General features: G+C 48.9%; 1 protein-coding gene across 1 annotated transcript in view; it reads right to left on the reverse strand.

Annotated features, from left to right (window-relative positions):
* Positions 1-744: 744 nt before the first annotated feature.
* SH2B3 (SH2B adaptor protein 3) overlaps positions 745-22,003 on the reverse strand; it is a 79,401-nt gene continuing 58,142 nt past the window's right edge. The window contains exons 3-8 of the mRNA XM_079987688.1: positions 15,577-15,684; positions 12,562-12,653; positions 9,175-9,269; positions 8,654-8,868; positions 7,168-7,339; positions 745-4,692 (exon numbers count right to left, since the gene is read on the reverse strand). Coding sequence (XP_079843814.1) covers positions 4,382-4,692; positions 7,168-7,339; positions 8,654-8,868; positions 9,175-9,269; positions 12,562-12,653; positions 15,577-15,684 — 993 coding nt within the window. The 3' untranslated portion in view covers positions 745-4,381. The remainder of the gene's footprint in view (positions 4,693-7,167; positions 7,340-8,653; positions 8,869-9,174; positions 9,270-12,561; positions 12,654-15,576; positions 15,685-22,003) is intronic.

Raw genomic sequence — 22,003 nt, forward strand, 5'->3', positions numbered from 1 at the left:
GCTATCCCAGAAGCCAGAACAGCAAGAGGGATTGCTGCTTTCGCTGCGTAGCGATCCCTCTTGCTGTTCTGGCTTCTGAGATTCAGAATATATTTTTTCTTGTTTTTCTCCTCCAAAAACTAGGTGCGTCTTATAGAGCGAACAATACGGTGCTTTCACTTAGGAGTTGGTACCTGCTTGACCATACTCTGTCCACCAGGAACCAGGAACCCAGGGGCTGAAGGCAACAGTTGCCCACACCCTAAGCTGTTTATTCCTTTATATATCAGAGGCAGATACCTCTGGCATGGAAGCTTCACGGCTGCTTGGGCTCATAGCTTAAGAAAAGCTCATGGTGCACTCTTCCACCAACGGCTTCTTGAGCTAGTGACTCATCATCACAACGTAATTTGGGCTCAGGAATGCCTGAAGTGGGAGGTGTGTGTGATTAATGGAAACTCTTCCTTACATTCTGTGCTCACAGGATGTAAGACTTGCGTCCTCCAGGCAGTTCTTCCCTGTTCCAAGAAGTGTGACTGATTTCAGCTTGAAAGCAGGAGAAACCGAGGTGGTGCCCTTCAAAAATTGATGGGCTCCCAATTCGCAGCAACCCACACGGTTGATCCTGTTATCTGGAGGGCACCACACTGGCTATTCCCATTTTTAAGTATCTTATCAGGTGATTTAAAAATAAAATTCTGTTAGGATGGCTCCGGGGGGGGGGGGGGGGTGGAAGGAAAAAGAAATGACCACGAAACCAACCAGTGAAAATTTCTAAAAACAGTTTTATTTTACTGCAGGGGCAGATCTGTATGCATTTTTTAGCTGTATTAAAGAATAAGTTACATGTACAGTACATACAGAAACAATATATAGAAAAATTATACTATACAAGAGTAGAAAGGTGGAGAACAAGAACACTCAGTTTTTTTCTTTAAATGCCTGTTTAGTTTTTTTTTTTAAAAAAAATAAATAGCAAGCTGTGGAGCTCATTCATTTGCTGCTGTTGATAGAGACTAATCTGTTAAGATTTTAAAATTTGGAAACCACAGTGCAGGAAGCTTATACCTACAGCTCACAGAGATGACGTCAAGTAAACTGTTCATGGCCGGGTGCTATTCAGCCTTGGGGCTTTGCCATCCTGCTGTCCATCTCCTTTTGTGTGGCGCATCTTGAAGGACGACTGGCACAAATGTGAGGATGTAGCTGGATGGACCCAGGTAAACTAATTTTACAATGCATGTTGAGCCCCTTTGAAGGATGCTACCTGCAGGGCAATTCTGAGCCTGAATGCAGGTTTGCCCCCAGCCTCTGAAAACCCTGCCCTCAATGAGCTCCTGCACTTGTATCAGAAATTGTAACGCCCCAGAAGACTTTGTGCCCTGATTGACGTTCTGAGCAAACAAACAGGATCTCTGATGGTGATGGTCAGGGGATGGAGAAAGAAATTTATTTGCATGAGCCGCCAAGCACTGCTGGTGATAGGAAAAAGGCACTTAATATCTAGGCAGGGACCTCGCTACTGCTCTACTACCGGTTATGTGGTTTGGAGCATTTAGGTTTACTAGGTAGGAAAGATCAGAGCAAGTTCCTTAGAAGAACTCAAGAATGGGCTGAAACCGGGGGGAGGGGGGAGCAACCTTGTGGTCCTTCAGATGTTTTTGGGCTCCTGCTTTGAACAAACTTTCACCAAAGGTCATTCCAGCACAAGGCGTTAGTGTGATGAAATGCTAGCTAATCATAGGCCCTTTTACCGTCCAGCGGGCACATGGGTCCCATGCTTAAATCTGTGTGAGGTTAGCTTGTGTGGGCAACAGCTCAAAGAGGGAAAAGCATTTTTAAAAACCAACAACAAACCTCTAGTATCTTTGGATACACAGCCCTCATTTTGAATAACAATTTGCTAGACTGTGGACAACGTTGTTAACTTGACTATACTATATATGCTTTGCCATTACCCATGTTTATTTTTTGATACATGCTACCGTCCCCATGCCCCCCCAAAATCGGAACACCACCTTAGCCAAAGAGAATAATTGTTAGATTTTGCACACACACAGTGGCGTAGCGTGGGGGGTGCAGGGGGGGCCAGCCGCACCAGGCGCAACATTTGGGGGGGGCACGCTCCCAGCTCTCTGCCCCTACCTGGCTCACTCTCACTGCAGTGCTGGCTGTGCGAATCCGATCTGAGCTGCCGGGTCGCCGCCCACTGTGGAGGGGGAGGGTGCCAGGCGTGCGTTGCGGTGCAGAGCGGATAGAGAGCGAGGGAGGGACTATCTGGGGGAGGGACAGTGCAGCGGCCGCCCAGCGCAGCGCTGAGCGCGGGAGAGAACCACACCTGACCAGCCCAGGCAGCAGCAAGAAGAAGCTGGCAATGGCGGCAGGTTAGGGGTTAGGGGCGCAAATTACTTGCCTTGCCCCGGGTGCTGACAACCCACGCTACGCCGCTGCACACACAGCAGATACCCTTGGTGCTAATATGCTGTTAGACCAGGCTTTCTGCTTTTTGGAGAGGTTTCCCCCAACTCTGGCGTTTGTGGCTTTGAGGATGCTGGAAAAGAGCAAATTCAGCGCTGTGTCGTTTTCATTGTGCTCCTAAAGTTAATGCATGATAAATGTGTGTCTTAACCTCACTGAGGTTCGTAGACTTCCTCTAAGAATTATGCTGTTAAAATTACTCTCAAAAGCATTTTAAGCATTTTTGAAACTGCTTAAAGGCAGCTGCTGTGGATTTTTTTTTAGAGGAGGGAAAAATCCCTGTAACCCTCGTTAAGGTTGGTGTGGCATTTGTAAAGAAGTCAGATTTGGAAATGGATCAGAAGCTATTGACAGTTTTGAGTAATTCTGTGCTGCACGGTTGGGCTTGAACTAGGGATGCTAAGCAACTTAAGACCAGAGTAGCCCTATGGGGCAAGGCAGAGATGCAAGATGACTCCTTTTCCCACTGGAATGGTTGGAAGGAAGCAGCTATTTGAGGCTAGGTCATCTTAACCTCAAAACGTATAATTTCATAGCTCAGTGATGGAATGTCCCATGTCGTAACAGGGAAAACCTCTTTGCGTGAGTCTTTGGAAGAGCTGGTCCAATGAGATAATACCAAACCAAGCGGACCAGTTGAGCTGACCAGCTGCTTCCTAGTAGGTTCGGTTCCTTTTGACTTGCTCATGAGCATCCAATCCATTAATTGTAGCCTATTCCCTGACCCTTCCCTTGCTGTGTCTCTAGCTGATGTTGAAAGGAGATCTGTGTTGCCAGGAATGATGGCGCTTCTAGTTTAAGGTGGGGAGGCATAGCCCAGTTGTAGCATGCATGTGGCAGTCCTAAGGCTCAATCTCTGCCACTAGCCAGTTAAAGGACCACAGGTATGGGTGAGGCTCTGAAGAGGCTATGCCAATCTGGAGTGCACAATGTTGGGCTAGATGAGGGACAGTGATGGGATTGTCAAAAGGAACTTTCATCCACTCCACAAGTGTGATCTTCCTCTGCCTACTCAAGACCTTGTGCTTCTTGCTGGGAAGCCACAACAGTTGAATCTGTCTTACTTGTGGTGCATTTGCATCGTTTTAGGCCTGCATGGAGGTTGATGGATCTGAGTGTTTAGATATTTAAGGCCAAAAATTGTGCACAGGGGTAGTGGTGATGGCCTTCTGCCATGGTTATTCCTCTTGCCTTTACTTCCAACAACCACCTGGTTCTGTTTGTATTACCCTACTTGGAAGGAAGCTTAAGTTTTCAAAAACAAAACACAGATTTCCTTAGTTCCCAAGGGAGCCAAGAAATTAGCTCAGCTAAAGAGAGCTCTCAATTGCCTTCATTCAGCAACAAAATGAGAGGCAGGTGATGGAAAGAGGAAATCAGATCAATTACTTGAGTCTAGTTGGATCTGGGGTTTTTCTTCTACTGCCCACACATTTCCCCTTTTCCTCAAGTGGAGGAACATCGTTACAGAGACCAAAAAATATTGTATGTACCGGTAGCAACAAAAATAAGCTAGGAGCCTAAAGCAAAAGAAGAGCCATGTGCAAAACCGATGAGAGGATTGAGTGAAAAAACTTAACAGAGAGGCCATTTAATAAGCCGAATCGAAGGGTCACATCCATAGTGGAGTGAGTTATCAATCTATCTTACAAACCAACACAGCCAAGCAGGCATGTGCAGAGCTTTCCTGAGGCCTGGGGCAGAGTCTTGTTAGAATAAAGTTATAAACTCAAACAAAAAAGCAGCCGGTCCCTATTACACCCCCCCCCCGCCATCTTAGCCCTCCAAGGCTTGGGGCAAGTGTACCCAGCTGCCTCGCCCCAGCACGAGCCTGCAGCCAAGAGGAATAAGTCTTTTCCGTGGCTTTCTGAAACATTTATCCAGAGTCTTGTGCAAAAGCAGGCTGTTGCCCTATGCAGCTGTGTCAGAGGGATGTATACTGGTTGTTAACCGCCCGCAGGTGGGACCTGCCTTGTGAGTCCATCTCGTAATCATTGTCCCACTGGCGCGTTGCAGGGGTGGTGGGTGGGCTGGCCAGGTGGCTGCTGGGCCACAGGCCGCTGGCCAGCTCTTCTGGAGGGGGCACCAGGTGGAATATCTGCTCCACCGAGGAGCTCTGTCGGAGGTTGTCGGCCAGGTGGATCCGCGGGCAGCTGGAAGGGCTCAGCTGGACAAGGCTGAATTCCGGGTGGCAGCGGTGGACGGAGGGAGAGAGTGGGACTGTGCTGCTGGAGCCTGCATTGGGAGGAAGAGAAATGAGGGGGAGTTACACTGAATAGCCTAAAAATATGCTGACATAAGGGAATATGACGTTCCACAGATGGGGCGGCATCTGCACCCTGTAGAGATTATGCAAACAAATAAGAGCATTACAAGAGGCTGATCTGGCCAATGGCCCATCTAGTCCAGCATTTTGGTTTTACAGTGGCTAACCAGATGCCTCAGCCCACAAGCAGGACCCGAGCACCCGAGCCCTTTCCCTTCCTGTGGCTTTACTGTCGCCAACTGTGGAGGCAGAGCATAGCCATCATGGCAAGGAGCCATTGACAGCCCTCCATGAAATGGTCCAGTCCCCTTTTAAAGGCATCCAATATCGTGGCCATCACTGCCTCCTGTGGGAGAGAGTTCCATAGTTTATTCTGTATGACAAAGTCCTTCCTTTTCCTTGTCATGAATCTTCCAACATACAGCTTCCCTGGATGTCCTTAAGTTCTAGTGCTAAAACTATTAATTTTATCACTTCTATCGTGCCGCCTGTTATGCCTTTTCTCTAAACTTAAAAAGGCGAGTAAGATGTGACTTTGCCGATGTTTATAGAACTATATGCATATTTTTAAAATTTATTTATTTTTTACAGTCTTGCTACGGCAAGTTTCTAATATGGGGCACCCGACCACATCCTCAGCCATTGAAAATGTAAGGCCGTGTCAATTCATTTCTGATATTTGAGGAGGCACGACCCACCGACTCTTTAAAAAGTACCGTTAGTTGTAAGGACTAGAATCTTGTGTTTAAAGGTAAAGGTACCCCTGACCGTTAGGTCCAGTCGTGGATGAGTCTGGGCTTGCACACTCATCTCACTCTATAGGCCGAGGGAGCCGGCGTTTGTCCGCAGACAGCTTCCGGGTCATGTGGCCAGCATGAATAAGCCGCTTCTGGAAAACCAGAGCAGCGAATGGAAACGCCATTTACCTTCATGCCGGAGCGGTACCTATTTATCTACTTGCACTTGACGTGCTTTCAAACTGCTAGGTGGGCAGGATCTGGGACTGAACAACAGGAGCTCACCCCGTCGCGGGGATTCGAACCGCCGACCTTCTAATCGGCAAGCCCTAGGCTCTGTGGTTTAGACCACAGCGCCACCCGCGTCCCTTTGGTGTTTACAGAACACCAAATATGACATTCCATACAACTCCACAGTGGGGATAGGCACAATGGCCTGGTTCCATGTTTCCAAGAACCATGATAAACTGCAATGTCTCCACAGCTGCAAGGGCAGCACAGAAAGCAGCCAAATAGCAGGTGAGGCACTCTGCTCCCTTCTCGACAAGACTCTGAAAGTTACTAGCCCTGAATGGACCTACAGTAGTCATTGCTGGCATGACTAGAAAGGAAGCCAAGAACTAGCTAACTTTTACACTACTGCACCTGATTGCTTTGAGGTCATCCATGTCTGCAACTGTGGGAAGTGGCGCTGTGGGTTAAAGCCTCAGCGCCTAGGACTTGCCGATCGAAAGGTCGGCGGTTCGAATCCCTGCGGCGGGGTGCGCTCCCGCTGCTCGGTCCCAGCGCCTGCCAACCTAGCAGTTCAAAAGCACCTCTGGGTGCAAGTAGATAAATAGGGACCGCTTACCAGCGGGAAGGTAAACGGCGTTTCCGTGTGCGGCTCTGGCTCGCCAGAGCAGCGATGTCACGCTGGCCACGTGACCCGGAAGTGTCTCCGGACAGCGCTGGCCCCTGGCCTCTTAAGTGAGATGGGCGCACAACCCCAGAGTCTGTCAAGACTGGCCCGTATGGGCAGGGGTACCTTTACCTTTACCTTTATGTCTGCAACTAGCTAGGTCTTCCTTGGTGGTGCTAAGAGTTTAAGAGCTTCCTTCTTTTCTGTTTCCAATTCCTGTATCAGCAATACAGGAGTAGGCTATGTCACCCCTAAGCAACACACATTCCTGCTTTGCACCTAAGCAGAAGCATCATATGTTGGTGATGTGATTTGGGTGGTTATTTTTTTATACAAAGCACACACACTTCTCCAGCTCAGTTCAGCAGGTAGAGGCTTCCACCTTCCAGCTGAGTGATCGAAAGCGGAAGAGAGCAGAGGATATGGCAGGGGATTTCCCCCACCAAATTACAGTGGAAGGAAACCACAAGCGCTGGTGTCCAAAGCCATCTGCCTTCCTCATTCTAGAAGGACAGAGCCTTCGAATTCTCCAAGGCCTGCTGAAGCTGTTCCAGCAGGAATTCTAGAAAACAGCACTTTCACCTTGATAGATGTTGGCAGAAAACAGAGGATGGTGTAAAAATCTTAACTGTAAGTGTTCAGTGATCGCAGCCTTAGCATGATGAAGAGAGGAAAGTTCCCCAAGTTCAGTCCCCAGCCGTCTGTGCCTCTGTCTGCCTCCGCTCCTTATTTCCTGCTTAAAGCCAAGTGTGGTTGGAAAAGGCCCAATGCACGGAAGAGGCTAAATGGCAGCCATAGCTGCCTCCTACCTTGTGCATGTGGAAGAACCACTACATAGCTGGACAGCTGCACGTTGCAGGCTGTTCCGCACTCCAGGGGGATGGGGAAGCGCTGGAAGTGGTGCAACATGTCCAAAATGGAGGCAAAGTGCAGGTGCTGGACACGACACTGGCCTCTCTCGGTCAGGGAGAGCCGTAGGTGCTGCCAAGGTAAAGGAAGCAGGAAGACGCATGTCAGTGACAGCAGCCAATTCATACAGGTCATGTAAAAGTTTCAGCAAGGATCAGAAGGGCATGTGCAAATCCCATCACCTGAGCCGGGGGATACCCCACTGCCTAACCTTCCACAAATCCCATGAGCACGTCAGCATGGCCATGGCCTTGAGAGTTGTAGTCCAACTCATTTTTCTCTCTCTTTAATTGCATTCTCCTCTCTTGCACTGAACATAATAAAAGTATACCAATCCACTAAAACTGTCTTTTCATTTCATTCCTCTTGCTATTTTTTTGTTTAGCAATTAATTTTTCCATCAACACTAAATGCCAAACATCTCGACCATGTGGTCAGTGCCCCATCCTTTAAGAATTTCCAGAAGCTTGCCAATAAGAGGCTTAAAATTCAGATTTATATTGTCCCCTGGGTAAAGATTACTGCATTTTTCGTCCCATAGGACGCACCTATTTTTTTTTGGGGGGGGGGGGAATAAAGGAATTCCCCCCCCTTTATTTCCCCCCCCCAAAACCAGGTCGGGGAACAGCGGGATGGCGGCGCTGCGCCTCCCTGCTGTCCCCCCAGCTTGTGGGGCTGGCTGATGTCTGCCCGGAGCACGGGGCGCTCTGCTTCAGGGTGCGCCGGGCGGCAGGCTGCTATCCGCAGCGTGGGGAGCCGTGCAGGAACTCCCGCAGGGCTCCCCACGCTGCAGATGTCTGCGCGGGGCGCTCTGCTTCAGGGCACTCTGCGCGCCGGGCGGCAGGCTGCTATCCGCAGGGGGGGAGCCGCACGGGAACTCCCACAGGGCTCCCCATGCTGCGGATGTTTGCCCAGCACGCTCTGCTCCAGGGTGCTATGCGCGCCGGGCGGCAGGCTGCTATCCTGCAGGCTCCCCAGGCTTGCTGATAGTTTCCTGAAGCCTGGAGAGCGAGAGGGGTTGGTGCGCACCGACGCCTCTCGCTCTCCAAGCTTCAGCGAAAGCCTGTATTCGCCCCATAGGACGCACACAGATTTCTCATTCATTTTTGGAGGGGAAAAAGTGCGTCCTATAGGGCAAAAAATACGGTAAGTAAAACCAACTCCGTGCCTTTGAATATTTTTGGTCCGGTTATCTAATTCCTTTGACTACATCCTCCCAGAATGTGGCTGCCTTATCGCAAGTCTCCTGGACATTAAAAAAGCCCACTATTTAGATATGAAGTACAAGTGGGATTTCAACAGTGCTCCAGTTTTGGGCCATGAAAGCCCGCCTGCTAACGTACTGACTGGTGTCAGAGGGAGTTCCCTCAGCAAGAGACACTGTACCTTTGCTCTTCCTTGGAAGTTGAACGTGAGGACGTAGTCTCCCCTGCGGGTTTCACTCTGTCGAATGAGGAAAACCCCATGTCCGTCAAGGCCCTGGTGCTGAACCAGCTGAGCGGCTTTGACTCGAGAAATGGGGCCATGGAACCAGGGGAAGGATGTCAGGTAGTGGTCGGTCTTCTGACCGTTCTGGTCTGGGAGGCTGGGTGGCATTGCCCCTAGGGGAGAAGGAAAGACTCAGCTGTCATTTTAAACAATTTCTCCCCCCAGAAAAGCTCAAGGCAGCTATGGTAAAAACGTGTTGCACCACACACAAGTGCTTACAGTTTGCAGAGCCAGAGAATTAGCAACACAAAACAAAAAATAGGCAGCTTTGTTAGTATCGGGAAACTCCCTTCTGCTGGTTGCTCAGAGTCCAGTAGCTTGAACTGCTCAACCAGATGTTTCTTGGTACTTTTTCTTGGCAGGCATAGGAGAAGAGCCCCCTCCAACCTCAGACCTCACCACAGATGAGCCCCAAATACCTTGGTTCAGGGAGTCCGTGCTGCTGTTTGTGGGGCTTGCGGTCACAGCCTCCGAGTGAGAGTCCGAGATCAGCTCAACATCGGCGCCTTCTGACCTGAAAGAGGAGGGAATGTTTCTTATTGTGAGACACCAACAGGGCAGCAACAAGGTTGTTGCCCCCAAGGCCAGCAACAAAAGATAAGGCAAAGAAAAGAAAAAAAGCAAAAGAAAGAGCTCCCTGATGGGGGTGAGGACTGGAAAACTTGAAATTCCAGGAAAAAACCCATATTGTTTTCTCTCAGCATAAGGCAGTGTTGAGTCTGCTGGCACTATACTTTAAAGGAAAGAGACTTTTTTGAATGCCTTTGTAAGCAAGCCTATAAGATGAAGGAAAACACACTGGTCAGAAGGGTTGGAATGGAAATGGGTTTTGCAATATGAGGTTCCACATGTGAGATCACATCCATCCTTACTACTGTCGAATCGTAATACAGTGGTGCCCCGCAAGACAAACGCCTCGCAAGACGGAAAACCCGCTAGACGAAAGGGTTTTCCGTTTTGGAGGCGCTTCGCAAAACGAATTTCCCTATGGGCTTGCTTCGCAAGACGAAAATGTCTTGCGAGTTCCTGCGGGTTTTTTCCCCTCCCCCCCCTTTCCTAAGCCGCTAAGCCGCTTATCAGCTGATCCGCTGATAAGCCGCTTAACAGCTGATCGCTAAAAGCCGCTAAACCGCTAATAGCGCTAATCCGCTAAGCTGTCAATGGGCTTGCTTTGCAAGAAGAAAAAACCGCTATACGAAGAGCCTCACGGAACGGATTAATTTCGTCTAGCGAGGCACCACTGTACTTTTATTATAGTTTTTATAGGAAACATGGTTAGCAAATACATGGAACACCCAGGCAAATGAAGCCATGTGGCGAAAGCCATCAATACACGGCCTCAGAATTGGTGCTCCTGTTAGGCCTGAGGTGCAAGGCCAGCAAAGAGGCCAGATTTAGTGGCCCTGCTCACTCCGCAAAGGATGCCATGAACTTGGGGCTAGCCACAGACTTGAGGAGGGGTTGGGACCACATTGCTAAGCCTTCTCCTGAGTCCAAGGCAGGGTCCATTCACAGGGTTCCCCCTTGCCAACCACTTGCCTCAAAAACTAGCCTTAACCCTCCCAACCAACACCTGGAGTTGGTTACAAAACTCTTTCTTCCTATACAAATCACTTGAAAATTGCTGACCACCTATTGATTTGTCTGCTTGTCGTAGCAATCATGATATGCTGTTGTAGACATTGTAGGATTATTATTGCTATCATCATTGCTCCTGTTATTTATTACTTTGTATTTTATTGCATTCCCATTTTAGTTCCGTAGAACGCAATGGAAAATACTGTGATAAATAACAAAATGCAAGGCAAGAAATAGAAGCAGCAATAAAAATGCAACTAAAAATCAAAAGGACTATTTCATACGCTGCTTCCACCATTCTTCAAACACACTGTGCAGCTTGCGGGCCACCGGTGGTCCCCAGACTAAAATTTGGGAACTCCTGCCTTGAAAATTAACCTTTGCAGGACGAGGAGAACTGTTGGCATTACAGGCTTATTCACGTTGCACTGAACACAGGTCCAAGTTGCCTTGTGCATGAACAGGTGTTTGTGTGAAAGAGATTTGTGCAGCACAACTATTTGGGCACACACAGATTACATGCTCAGATGTCACCCAGGTTGTCTTCACCCCCCCCCCCCCCACTTACCAAGCGGCCTGGCACTAGTGACAAGTTTGGGAGCTGATTTCCTGGCACATTTATGCTACCCCTGACCAAACACCCAGTGTTAATGTAGCCATTTTATACTCCGAAAAAGGGGCAGAGAACCTTGGAGAAGCAGGCAGATTGGGATAGTAATAGCTCTTAGGTTTTGTACACAGGGAGTTCAGTTGCCACCCAGCACTGCAGCTACAAGCTCAAAAAGGAGCCTGAAATTTGGTGGAAGGTGTGTGTGTGTGAATGAAAGGAATCACAGTGTGGCTCTCTGCAAATCACAATACCACTTCTTGCCCCTGGCAGATTTCAGTAAGAGGAAGCCCCAAGAGGAAGTGGGACGTCTTTGAAAGAAGTACATTTTCCAAGAGGCGTGAGAGAGAGACTGGCCTTGCATCCACACTCTGGGCATCCCACACTCTGTCTTGCACAAGATACACAAGAGGAAGTTCTTGCTTCCTATGGACTCCAGGGCTTAAAACAAATTTCCCAAGCCAAGCAGAAGAGAAGGTGCAGAAAGGACATAGATTCTGCAGTCCAAGTAATAATAATAATAATTTATTACTTGTACCCCGCCCATCTGGCTGGGTATCTCCAGCCACTCTGGGCGGCTTCCAACAAGAGATTAAAAATACTAAATTAAATAATAAATTAAATAATAGATTAAATAATAAAATAATAAATTAAATAAATAATAAATTAAATAAATAATAAATTAAATAGATCAAGATTGAATTCCTCAACCAATTCTTCAGCTTTCCTGCATCGTTGCACACAAGGAACACCTAGTTCCACACCGTTTTCTTTCGGGTTTGGCTATTTTCATCACAGAAGCCATCCTTACTCTGGGCATTTTCACTTCTAGGTCAGTCCAGGCTATAGAGTACAGGAAATACCCAGTAAAGGATAGTGTGGAGTTGGAAAAAGATAAAAAAGGGCAATAAAGAGGATAGTATGAATCCCCCATAAAGAAAGCCTGCCATGTTTGGGACTTTAGAGAAAAGGTCAGTAACAAGAGACAGTATAGAAGTTTATAAATTATGCCTGGCATGGGGAAAATGGATAGACTAAAGTTTTTCTCCCTCATAACTCTAGAATTCGTGGGCAACCCATCAGGCTGAATCTTGGAAGTTTCAGGACGGGCTTTTGTTTATTTAAAGAAGCAGGCTTCTAACCCTCATGAGGTGCTGGGGTTGGGGGAACATTCCTACGCACTTCCCTGTCTTCCAATCCCTTCTGTCCAGAGCTCGCTTTGTACCAACCAAGGACCAGCCCCGGAACCACTTTTTAGGGCCTAGATTACAGCCTGCAATACATGAAGCAAAAGTCAACGCGAGAGACTCTGAGCATGTGAACCTGGATCCGCACCGCGCAATAAAGAGAGAAAGAAAATCTGCGCCAGGAATAGGTGGAACCTGTAACCAGCTTAGTCTGCATTTTGAAAGATAATCGTGTCTAATTCAGTCTGCATCTGCCAATCAAGGCAGCCCAATGCCTCCCTTGCTTCAGATATTCCACAAGGAATCGCTGTACACATTCAAGCTTATCCATGAGGACTATAAATCCTCTTTTTTTAAACACCCTAGCAATGAAAAACACTTGGAGAACTGCACCACACAGCCCTGGCACAGAGAGTAGTGGGGCAATAACTTACCCTCGATGGAGACACTCTTTAATTTCACACATCCAAGAACGCAGTTGCTGGTCATCGCCAGCCTCAAATACAACATCCATGGAGGTGTTTACCTGTGGCAGGGGGAGAGAAAAAGAAGATAAACACTGGGAGTTCTTCATAATGCTGAGGCAATGCTGTCTAGGTTCAGATCGTCTTTAAAACCCCATGGGATATCCACACCTGTAATGGTTCTAGGGGTTGCTCGTGCGTAAGTCGTCGCCACACCTGGCTGAGTCACCTGGGTGAACCCTTTCTGTCCGAGTTACAGATAGGTAGCCGTGTTGGTCTGCCTTAGTCAAAACTAAATAAAAAAATTCCTTCCAGTAGCACCTTAAAGACCAACTAAGTTAGTTCTTGGTATGAGCTTTCGTGTGCATGCACACTGATGTATCTGAAGAAGTGTGCATGCACACGAAAGCTCATACCAAGAACTAACTTAGGTGGTCTTTAAGGTGCTACTGGAAGGAATTTTTTTATTTTGTCCTTTCTGTCCGGACAGCCACCCATCCGTGGCTGTCTCAATCGCTGGCAGAATCCGTCAGTGGGCGTTTCTTGAACTTCTTCCAGCAAAGAAGTTCTTTGACTCCAAGTCTCCGCCTACTCTCCCTGCGTGGAAGTCTTCTGCGCAGGGAGGGTGTGGGCAGTGGAGGACCCGTGCTCTCCCCGCTGGTCTCCGGCGAGGAGTCATGGAGCCTCCTCACCGATTCCCCCATCTGCCCCCCTTCTCCACTGGTGCTACGCTGATTTCCTTCCCCCACAGATGGGCTGCTTCTCTCCCTCCTGGGACGCTCTCCGGCATCCCTCTGGAGCCCTCCCTCCTCCTCTGGCTCCGATGGCAGTTCCCTGACAACACCCTTTAATTAATTTCACAAAATGTGTATCAGTATGCATATATACTAACAGTAACACCTTCAGCTTGGCCTAGCGGCAAACTGGCATCCAGTGAAGATCTCAGAGCACAGGAGTTATATACTGCCCAGGAATGATAAATAATAATAATAATAATAATAATAATAATAATAATAATAATAATAAATTACTTATACCCTGCCCATCTGGCTGGGTTTCCCAAGCCACTCTGGGCAGCTTCCAACAGGAGATTAAAAATACATTAAAACATCAGTCATTAAGAACCTAAACAGGGCTGCCTTCAGATGTCTTCTAAATGTCAGATAATAGTTTTTTTCTTTGACATCTGATGGGAGGGCGTTCCACAGGGCGGATGCCACTACCGAGAAGGCCCTCTGCCTGGTTCCCTGTAACCTCACTTCTTGCATAGAGGAAACTGCCAGAAGGCCCTTTGTGCTGGACCTCAGTGTCCGGGCAGAACGATGGGGGTGGAGACGCTCCTTCAGGTATACTGGGCCAAGGCCATTTAGGGCTTTAAAGGTCAGCACCAACACTTTGAATTGTGCTCTGAAACGTACTGGGAGCCAATGAAGGTCTTTCAGAACCAGTGTTACCGTAGTTTTCGCTCCAAAACACGCACTTTTTTGCTCCTAGAAAGTAAGGGAAAATGCCTGTGCGTGTTAAGGAGCGAATGCACGGATCGGAGCCATGGCTGCCGTCAGTCAAGCAAAGCGGGAGCCGCTTACACACTCTACGAGGCTCTCGCTTTGCTTGCTTTAAAGCGACCTGGAGCCGGGGAGGAGGGAGGGAAGGAGAGCCATGGCAGCAAAGCGGGCAGCAGCCGCTTACACGGGAGGAGGGACAGACGCTAGCAAAGGTCCGTGTGCTCTCTAAACAGAGCAATGAGGCTGCAGAGGGACGGCAGGAAAGATAAAATTTAAGCAACCAGCAGCAAAATAAAACCAACCTCGAGCTCTGAGCCACGCAGTGAAAACCAGGAAGTTAAAAAAAAAAGGCTGGGGATGAGGGAGAGGGGAAAACTTCGCAAATCCCCGCGTCTCAGCTGATCCGCTGAGAGGGAGCAGCTTGTTTTCAGGCAGGATAGATTCGAGCATTGTCTGGGTCCTAGTGCCCCTACCACTTTTTTGTGCTCCATTCTATTGCTGCTGGTGGCTGCTTATCACTCAGGCTACAAGGAGGAGCGCTTTTACACAGCTAATGGTGAATCCCCTGCAATCCAAGTCCTCCTCACTTGCTCAAATCTATTCTGCCTCAAAACAAGGAGCAGAAGGAAAAGGCTGCAAACTGTTAAATGGAAAAAAACCCAGGCACAGGGCAAGTACCTTAAGTATACCTTTAAAGCAACAGTGCTCTTTCCCTCCCTCCTCCCCGCTCAGCTCGCAGAAAAGCTCCTTCTCCACCCGTGCTCCTTGTCCCTTGAGTGCTTTTCCTTCCCTCCCCACTTAAAACGTGGTTACAAAGCACGGATCCACATGGATCCTCAGGATTTTTGCATTGGGCTACCCCAAACTCACCATCAGATCACATGTCTGTGGCCACAGCATGAACCATAAAAATCATGCACCCACTGTTTCATTCAGAATATTTTTTCTTGTTTTCCTCCTCTAAAAACTATGTGCGTGTTATGATCAGATGCGTGTTATAGAGCGAAAAATACGGTATATGGTCTCAGCGGCCACTCCCAGTCACCAGTCTAGTTGCCGCATTCTGGATTAGTTGTAGTTTCCAAGTAACCTTCAAAGGTAGCCCCACGTAGAGCGCATTGCAGTAGTCCAAGCGGGAGGTAAATAGAGCATGCACCACTCTGGCGAGACAGTCTGCGGGCAGGTAGAGTCTTAGCCTGCGTACCAGATGGAGCTGATAAACAGCTGCCATGGACACAGAATTGACCTGCGCCTCCATGGACAGCTGTGAGTCCAAAATGACTCCCAAGCTGCACACCTGGTCCTTCAGGGGCACAGTTACCCAGGGAGGCCCCCACACTTGCCTGCTCCCTGTCCCCCCAAAACAGTACTTCTGTCTTGTCAGGATTGAACCTCAATCTGTTAGCCGCCATCCATCCTCCAGCTGCCCCTGAAGTGTCCCTCCCTCCCTCCCATAAGTGCAGCGACTGCATAAGGATACCTTCATCTTGAGGACAAAGGTGTCTGCGTGGTCCGGCATCTCCAGGCGAGTGCAGGGACGGATTTCTTGGATCTCCGAGCAGGTGGTCTGCAGCTTTGGCTTCGAACTCTGCGGAGAGAGGCAGGAGAAGCAGCTGCGGTGAGTCTGCGCACTGGTTGCACAAGCGAGGCATCCCTCAGAGGATCTGGACTACGGGTAGAGCTGAACCGTACATTGAAAGGCACATCACTGTTGTGTTTGCAGTGTCCGTGCACAGCGGAATGATGAGGAATACGTGCACATACTCTATATTGCTTTATTTACGTTCCAAAGCTGGTAGATTACAGAAAAACATCTTGCCTCTGCCGGAGCAGAGAAAGCATCCTCTCTCCTCTAAAGCACGTAGAGAAGCACTGACTGAGAACAGTGAAAAACAGGAAACCAGTGTACGTCACATCCAGTCTCCTTTCCCGTGAGAAACTCCAACAGCAACTCTGACTGGAATGTAAACATTGCCTCGTGACAAGCACTTCGCTGCACAGTGAAGAGAGCAGAAACCAACGATCACATGCACATTCAAAACACGTATCTTGCCCCCAAAGAATCCTGGGAACTGTAGGGTGCGGGGAATTGGTCTGCGAGGGGGCAACTGCAGTTCCCAGAATTCTTTTTTTTGGGGGGGGGAGGGGGAGTCATGTGCTTTGGAAGTGCACTGTGGATCAGCCCTGCATCTCCTGCCGACCTCCTGCCTGGTGTAAGCTACAGTCAAAAACATCTGGAGCATTCCAGGTTGGAGAAGCAGAGATCATAGAATCATAGAATCCTAGAGTTGGAAGAGACCACAAGGGCCATCGAGTCCAACCCCCTGCCAAGCAGGAAACACCATCAGAGCACTCCTGACATATGGCTGTCAAGCCTCTGCTTAAAGACCTCCAAAGAAGGAGGCTCCACCACACTCCTTGGCAGCAAATTCCACTGCCGAACAGCTCTTACTGTCAGGAAGTTCTTCCTAATGTTTAGGTGGAATCTTCTTTCTTGTAGTTTGGAACCATTGCTCCGTGTCCGCTTCTCTGGAGCAGCAGAAAACAACCTTTCTCCCTCCTCTATGTGACTTCTCCCTCCTCTATGTGACAAGATCGTGTCCTAGGACTCCTGAATGAGCAAAAAAACAATGGACCTAACATTTAGGGTTTATTATTTGATTCGTTAAAGTATTTGCTTTTGGTTATGTGGGCACCTCAATGAAAATCACTAGAGGAGTCAGGCAGACTCTTCAAAAGCATCCTTGGAATCTCATAAAAGGCTGGCAGCAGCAGCCAGGAGACAAAAAAACATTTTCAGCAGGTGTTGGAAGTGCTTGACCAGTTGCACATGCCTTATTTTGGATGGGGAGTTAGGGAAATAAGGCGTGCACACCTTGATCCTGCTGCTAAAGGTAAAGGTAAAGGTACCCCTGCCCGTACGGGCCAGTCTTGACAGACTCTGGGGTTGTGCGCCCATCTCACTTAAGAGGCCAGGGGCCAGCGCTGTCCAGAGACACTTCCGGGTCACGTGGCCAGCGTGACATCGCTGCTCTGGCGAGCCAGAGCCGCACACGGAAACGCCGTTTACCTTCCCGCTGGTAAGCGGTCCCTATTTATCTACTTGCACCCGGAGGTGCTTTCGAACTGCTAGGTTGGCAGGCGCTGGGACCGAGCAGCGGGAGCGCACCCCGCCGCAGGGATTCGAACCGCCGACCTTTCGATCGGCAAGCCCTAGGCACTGAGGCTTTAACCCACAGCGCCACCTGCGTCCCGCCCGATCCTGCTGCTAGATTGGATCAAAAAGTCTAGCTTTCTGTCTCTGAGAGATGCCAACAAAACATCTCTGGCAGGACAAAAGAAAGGCAGAAATCTGGCAGCATTGTTGCAGCTCCGCCATCCAATAACTGGTTGGAATTCAGAAGCATTGCTGCCTCCTCCATGAACCTCTCCAAGCCTCTTAAAACCATCAGAGTTGGTGGCTCCCCCACCTTCTCCTGTCAATCGTTCAGAAATTGTGCTCGGGCGGCAGCGGGAGGCCCCATTAGCTAAAGTGGTGCTTCAGGTTAAGAACAGTTTCAGGTTAAGAACGGACGTCCGAAACGAATTAAGTACTTAACCCGAGGTACCACTGTACACGCGAGATGCGGGTGGCGCTGTGGGTTAAACCACAGAGCCTAGGACTTGCTGATCAGAAGGTCGGCGGTTCAAATCCCCGCGACGGGGTGAGCTCCCGTTGCTCGGTCCCTGCTCCTGCCAACCTAGCAGTTTGAAAGCACGTCAAGTGCAAGTAGATAAGTAGGTACCACTCCGGCGGGAAGATAAACGGCATTTCCGTGCGCTGCTCTGGTTCGCCAGAAGCGGCTTAGTCATGCTGGCCACATGACCCAGAAACTGTACGCTGGCTCCCTCGGCCAATAAAGCGAGATGAGCGCCGCAACCCCAGAGTCGGCCACGACTGGACCTAATGGTCAGGGGTCCCTTTACCTTTACCACTGTACACAGATTCTATCCGTCATTCCACCCTCTGTTTAAAAGCTACCCCAGAATTCAGCTGCCTCTGTGGCTCAGCCTTTCAGGGGCCAAAGTTCCAAGCAATGATGACATGTATCTCTCACTGTAAAAAAATGAAGGACCACAGTTTCTGGCTTGTTCAGACCCCAAGGGGCTTTGACAGTGGCCGAGTGGAGAAGCCACCTGGGTAGGAAGACAGAGATCAAGACATCCCTCCTTCTACCCTGATTTCTGACACCACCACTGTGAGATACTCTGGGTGGAGAATCATGGTGAATTTGCATTCGCCCAAACAGCTGGAAGCGGCCAGGGATTTGACCAAATAAAACATGCTAAGGGTGTTTCCTTAGTGGAAGCAAATGGTTGGGAATAGGAATGTCTGGAGGGGAAACTTTTGATGAAGAGGGAGAGGAAAAGAAAGCTAGGGCAGTATAGTGGTTAGAGTGTCGGACCAGGACTGGGAGAGACCAGGGTTCAAATTCCTTAGTTGGCCATAAAGATCGCTTGGTGACTTTGGGCCACTCACTGCCTCTCTCAGTCTAAGCTAGGACATAAATGCAATAAATGATAATAAATAAATAAATAAATAAATAAATAAATAAATAAATAAATAAAGCAGCAGTTTAAGAACAGAGAGACGGAACCAGAGAGAGAATTAAGAGCTTAAAACAGCAAGTGAGGATCCTGTCGCCTTCTAGGTCATGGTAGGCAAACTAAGGCCTGGGGGCCGGATGCGGCCCAATCACCTTCTCAATCGGGCCACACAGTCAAAGAATCAGTGTTTTTGCATGAGTAGAAAGTGTCCTTTTATTTAAAATGCATCTCTGGGTTATTTGTGGGGCATAGGAATTTGTTCGTTTTTCTCCTCCAAAATATAGTCTGGCCCCCCACAAGGTCTGAGGGACAGTGGACTGGTCCCCTGCTGAAAAAGTTTGCTGACCCCTGGTCTAGGTGGTGTTGTACTCCAACTCCCATCAGCCCCGCTCAGAGCTGCCAAGGATGATGGGAGACGTAGTCCGTCAATCTCTGAAAAGCCACAGGTTGCCCATCCTTGAGCCACAGATTGAAGAAAACAAAATGTCCTGGGTGACTTCATGGTAACAGATACCTGGCTGTATCTGTACCAAAGAAAGATGAATTCAACAGCTTGTATAAATGATGCAAATGATTCCCACCCACCCCCCCCCCCGCATAATTTTAATCTGCTCATGCTCCCAAGGCAGCCCCCAAATCTTGCCTGCACCCTCCAAGTGCCCCTATTTTCCAGGGCCAGCATTCATCCGGTACTATACCAGCTGCACTGGCTCCCGGTGGAGTACAGGATCAGGTTTAAGGTGCTGGTTTTAACCTTTAAAGCCCTTCACAGCCTAGGACCCTCGTACCTACGGGACCGCCTCTCCTGGTATGTCCCACAGAGGACCTTACGGTCTTCAAACAAAAACATATTGGAGGTCCTGGGCCACAGAGAGGTTAGACTGGCCTCAACCAGAGCCAGGGATTTTTCGGCTGTGGCCCCGATCTGGTGGAACGCTCTGCCACAAGAGACTAGGGCCCTGCGGGACTTGACATCTTTCCGCAGGGCCTGCAAGACAGAGCTGTTCCACAGCCTGACCCCCTCCTTTGGCAATCCTCACAGAACTCTAGCCCAATAGTTGCCATTAATCTGATTTGAACTGATTTTATAATGAAATGATTTTAGAATGTTTTGCCAGTTTACTGTTGTTAGCCGCTCTGAGCCCGGCTTCGGCTGGGGAGAGCGGGATATAAATAAATTATTATTATTATTATTATTATTATTATTATTATTTACAGAAGCCATCCTGGTTTCTGATTTGATCCCATAATATCCTGCTTTTCCTTAGGACGTCCCTATTTTCATAGGAGGGTGTGGAGTTATGTGACCCCTGAGCCAAGGGGATAAGAAACTATACAACCTTTAGAAGACATCTGAAGGCAACCCAGTAGAGGGAAGCTTTTTAAAACGTTTAATGTTTTATTATCTTTTTATATATGGTGGAAGCCACCCAGAGTGGCTGGGGAAACCCGGCCCTATGGGCGGGGTAACAACAACAACAACAACAACAACAACAACAGAATAGGATGTCCCTGTTTTCATCAGAGAAATGTTGGAAGGTGTGCAATTCAGAATCTGATTAGACCACTCCAGCTTTGAGATTACACCTAGTAACCCAGATTGCTTTAAAGCACAGACTGACTCCCTCCATTGGCAATCTTCACAGAACTCTAGCCCAATGGTTGCCATCAATTTGATTTGAATTAATTTTATAATTAAATGATTTTAGAATGTTGTATTATTTTATTGTTGTTAGCCGCCCTGAGCCCAGCTTCGGCTGGGGAGGGCGGGATATAAATAAAAAAATATTATTATTATTATTATTCTCCGCTGTCAAGAGGACTAGAACCTTGGAACTTAAACAGATGTATTTTCAGCAGAGAACCTCACTGTATTCAGTGACCACTTCCACTTCCCGTGCTCCCTTGACGTGACGGAGGAGCACAGAAAGCTCCTGACGGGTGGAAAAGATTCCATGCGGTGCCCGTTATGTCTGTATGGGTCTCTGGACCGCAGGGGGTGTGCATTCTTGCCCCTCCCACACTGCTTCCGAAATGCCACCTTCCTTGGTAATTATGCCACCCCAAGAAACCAGGAGGGGAAAATGAGACAACAGCTGCGACCAGTTCCCCCAAGTGAGGCAGCAGGACTGGCACAAAAAGGGTCGGATTCTGAGAGCTGGCGTGAGGCGCGGGAATGCTGAGCCAATGCACGAAGCCTGATGACGCAATCGGTTTACCAGACAGGCCGTTTCCATCCCCAGCTGATGGGCTGCTTGGATTTTTCCACAGGCCGAGAGCCTCAGAAATCCTCTTGGCCGAGAGGGGCGGCCGGCGTGACTCACTGGCATTAAGGAGCCATGAGCCACTCGGGGTCAGCGGTGTTAGTAGAGGGGCAGCAGGGTGGCCAGCAGGCACCCAACCAGCCAAACCCCAGGCCTGCTGGATGCTGGAAAAGCACCACCCTGCAAGGCTGTGTGTGGGGGGGGGAACAGGGGGCAGCCGGCTCTGCTGGAGGTTACACAAAACAGCAACAAACTGAAACGAAAACAACCCCACAGCTGCTTGAGATTCCAGCATCTGTGAAACCGCTTGCAGATCGAGGGCTGCAGAAGTCATCCAGGAAGTGGGAGGAAGACAGATGCGTCTTTCCCCAGGCGGAAGGCGCAAGGGAACAGGAGGGGAGGCCAGCTTAAAAGGAGGGGGCCCCAGCAGGCACCCCGAAAAAAACAAACGCCCCATTCACATGTCCTGGAGTCAGTGCAGGGCCATCGGCTTCGCCCCTTCCCAAATGATATTCCCAAGGATGGTGAACATTGTGATAGGAATTTCATGGTCTTAGATATATGGCAACGTTCATAACCACACGTACATAGATCAGCACAGGAAAGCCAACTTGGAACCATTTTGATTCCTAAACTGAGCAAATGTTTCTCTGCATGGTCAAAATGGAAAAGCCTCCCCATTGTCTCTTCCTTCACAAATCCTGTCTTAATCTGTGCTTGAATAAGGGTGTGAGCCTTATCATTACAAAAGACTGGCCAGGCTCCCCAGGCAATCCAATCAAGTAACCTGCCAGACAGGAAATAAACAAAGCGACAGGAGAAAACAACATGCAAATGTTCTGTTTTAGATCCGCCTTATCTGAGGGGTGGTCTTAGGTTACACCCCTTCTGTGATGAATGCATAATGTTTCTGGGGGTGGTCTTGATCTACAGGGTGGCAATTTCAAAAGTCTTTATAAGGCCTTGCACACCATTTTTCTGGGTTCCTCCTCTCTCCTGCGGATAAGGGGAGCACCCTGTTGCAACAGATCAGTAAAGATCAAGCTTACTAGCTGC

Source organism: Podarcis cretensis (genome assembly GCF_951804945.1).
Source record: "Podarcis cretensis genome assembly, chromosome: 8".
NCBI lineage: Eukaryota > Metazoa > Chordata > Lepidosauria > Squamata > Lacertidae > Podarcis > Podarcis cretensis.